Genomic DNA, 1,811 nt, shown 5'->3' with positions numbered 1-1,811 from the left:
AATCTGTGGCCCTTGTCATATCAATTTTTGTGCTATGATGGCCAACGGACAAATTGGACCACTCCGATCAGTACTAATGATGGCGATAAATACGATGATACAAGTAATGATTATGCTTGCGATGACAAGGCCAAAGATAATGACACTATCCATTCTTACCGAAAGCATTTTGTTCCACCTGACTGATGGCATTTCCAGCGAGGGCCACGATGATCAGACTCTTGCTGTTAAGGTTAAATGCACCGCTGCTTAGGGTCTGGATCTGATTCCCCATCAGGTATAGCTCCTGCAGGTGGCTTAGGCCGTCGAAGAGACCTACGGGGACTTCCTTGAGGCTGGCGTCGTTCAGATAGAGTGCTCTGAGGTAGCGCGCGTTTGCAAAAGTCTCGGCGGTCAACTCAAGCAAAGGATTGCTGTCGAGCTTCAGGTATTCCAAGCTTGAGCTCTCTAGGTCCGAAATCCTGCCAAGCTTATTTCTCTTGAGGTCGAGGTGCTGCAGGAGGAAGTAGCTCCCCAGCGTCGCGAAGGGAAAGCTCGCGAGGGCGTTGGAGCCGAGGTCGAGGAGCTGCAGTCTGGAGGCCGAGCTCGCCAGGGCGGTGTCGGAGATGGCGCTGAGGTTCGTGCGCACGAGGGTGATGTTCTGGAACGTCACCGGGCCGAAGATCCCTCCCGGAAGCTCTCCCACCAGGCGCGGGTTGTCGGCGATGGCGAGGGACGTGAACGACGGGAAGGGGAACTCCGCCTGGAACACCCTCGCCAGGTCGTCCAGGTCCTTCACCGAACTGCAGTCGAGGTCGAGGGACGCGCCGTCGAAGGAGCACACGCAGGGCGCCACGTCGGCTTCGGAAGGACACGGAAGGGCACGCGCCTCTCTCCTCGACGCAGCAGAGAACAGTCCTTCTTCAGAAGCTAAGATCCTGTAAGATTCCACAGAGTCGGCGCCCGAGACAGGCTTCATAACGTGTGCATAACAGACAGACGGCACACAAGCCACTAAAACAACCCAAAAAGGCTTTGATGTAATGAAATGCATCCTCGCTCTGTAGCCAAGACTGACAGTTACTGACGGCGAGTGGCAGACAACCATCCCTTTATATCAACATCTGATTCCCTTTTCCCATAAACTATGATAGCCAGATATTGAAATGATAACGACATTACGTGAGAAAATTCTGACAGGCGGCCCAAAGTTTCACTCTGTGTTGCTCTTATACTGTAGATTAGATTTTTTACCAATGAACATATAACCATAATTTTGAAAATGTTTGTGTCAATTGAAATGTTTAAACTACTTACTAAACTCACCAAGCTGTGATCAATTGAAGTCTGCGGAACTTATCTAACATGGTATATTCGTTACACTTCTAATAGCCAAATAATCAAATAATATATTCGGTTAAGAGTAACATTAAAAACATGACTAAATTTGCATACAGATGGACCGAACAACAATCTACCGCACAAACAGACAACAGACAACATTATAAAGAAAAATCTTAATTAACGAAACAAAATATTGTTAGTATCGTAATGGGAATAGTATCTGCTAGGACTATGATAAGGTTCAGGCATCAGTGAAGGCGATATGAAGGAGGGATATACCATTGACTGTATTAGCTATTGCGTAACATCATGAGATTTTGAACATGTGCGATTTAAACGAGATAATCTGTTTCATCATGAGGAGGATTATCAACCGTATAAGAAACGTGATACTGCAAAATACAAATGAACAAATAGGAATGTTTGTATAGAAAGCATCAATAAATTTCTTTTTTTCTAGTTTATTTTGGCAATATCCTTAGCCTACA

The 1,811-nt window shown here is 46.2% G+C and overlaps 1 protein-coding gene across 1 annotated transcript in view; it reads right to left on the bottom strand.

Annotated features, from left to right (window-relative positions):
- The window catches only part of LOC119585328 (oplophorus-luciferin 2-monooxygenase non-catalytic subunit-like), a gene marked incomplete in the record, with an annotated part of 7,977 nt that extends 6,983 nt beyond the window's left edge, over positions 1-994 (bottom strand). Inside the window, 1 exon segment of the mRNA XM_037934001.1 lies at positions 160-994. Coding sequence (XP_037789929.1) covers positions 160-958 — 799 coding nt within the window.
- Positions 995-1,811: the final 817 nt, after the last annotated feature.

This window comes from Penaeus monodon, chromosome 19, assembly GCF_015228065.2.
Source record: "Penaeus monodon isolate SGIC_2016 chromosome 19, NSTDA_Pmon_1, whole genome shotgun sequence".
Taxonomy (NCBI): domain Eukaryota; kingdom Metazoa; phylum Arthropoda; class Malacostraca; order Decapoda; family Penaeidae; genus Penaeus; species Penaeus monodon.
Note: the sequence above shows the minus strand (reverse complement) of the source record. Positions and strands in the feature narration are given on the sequence as shown.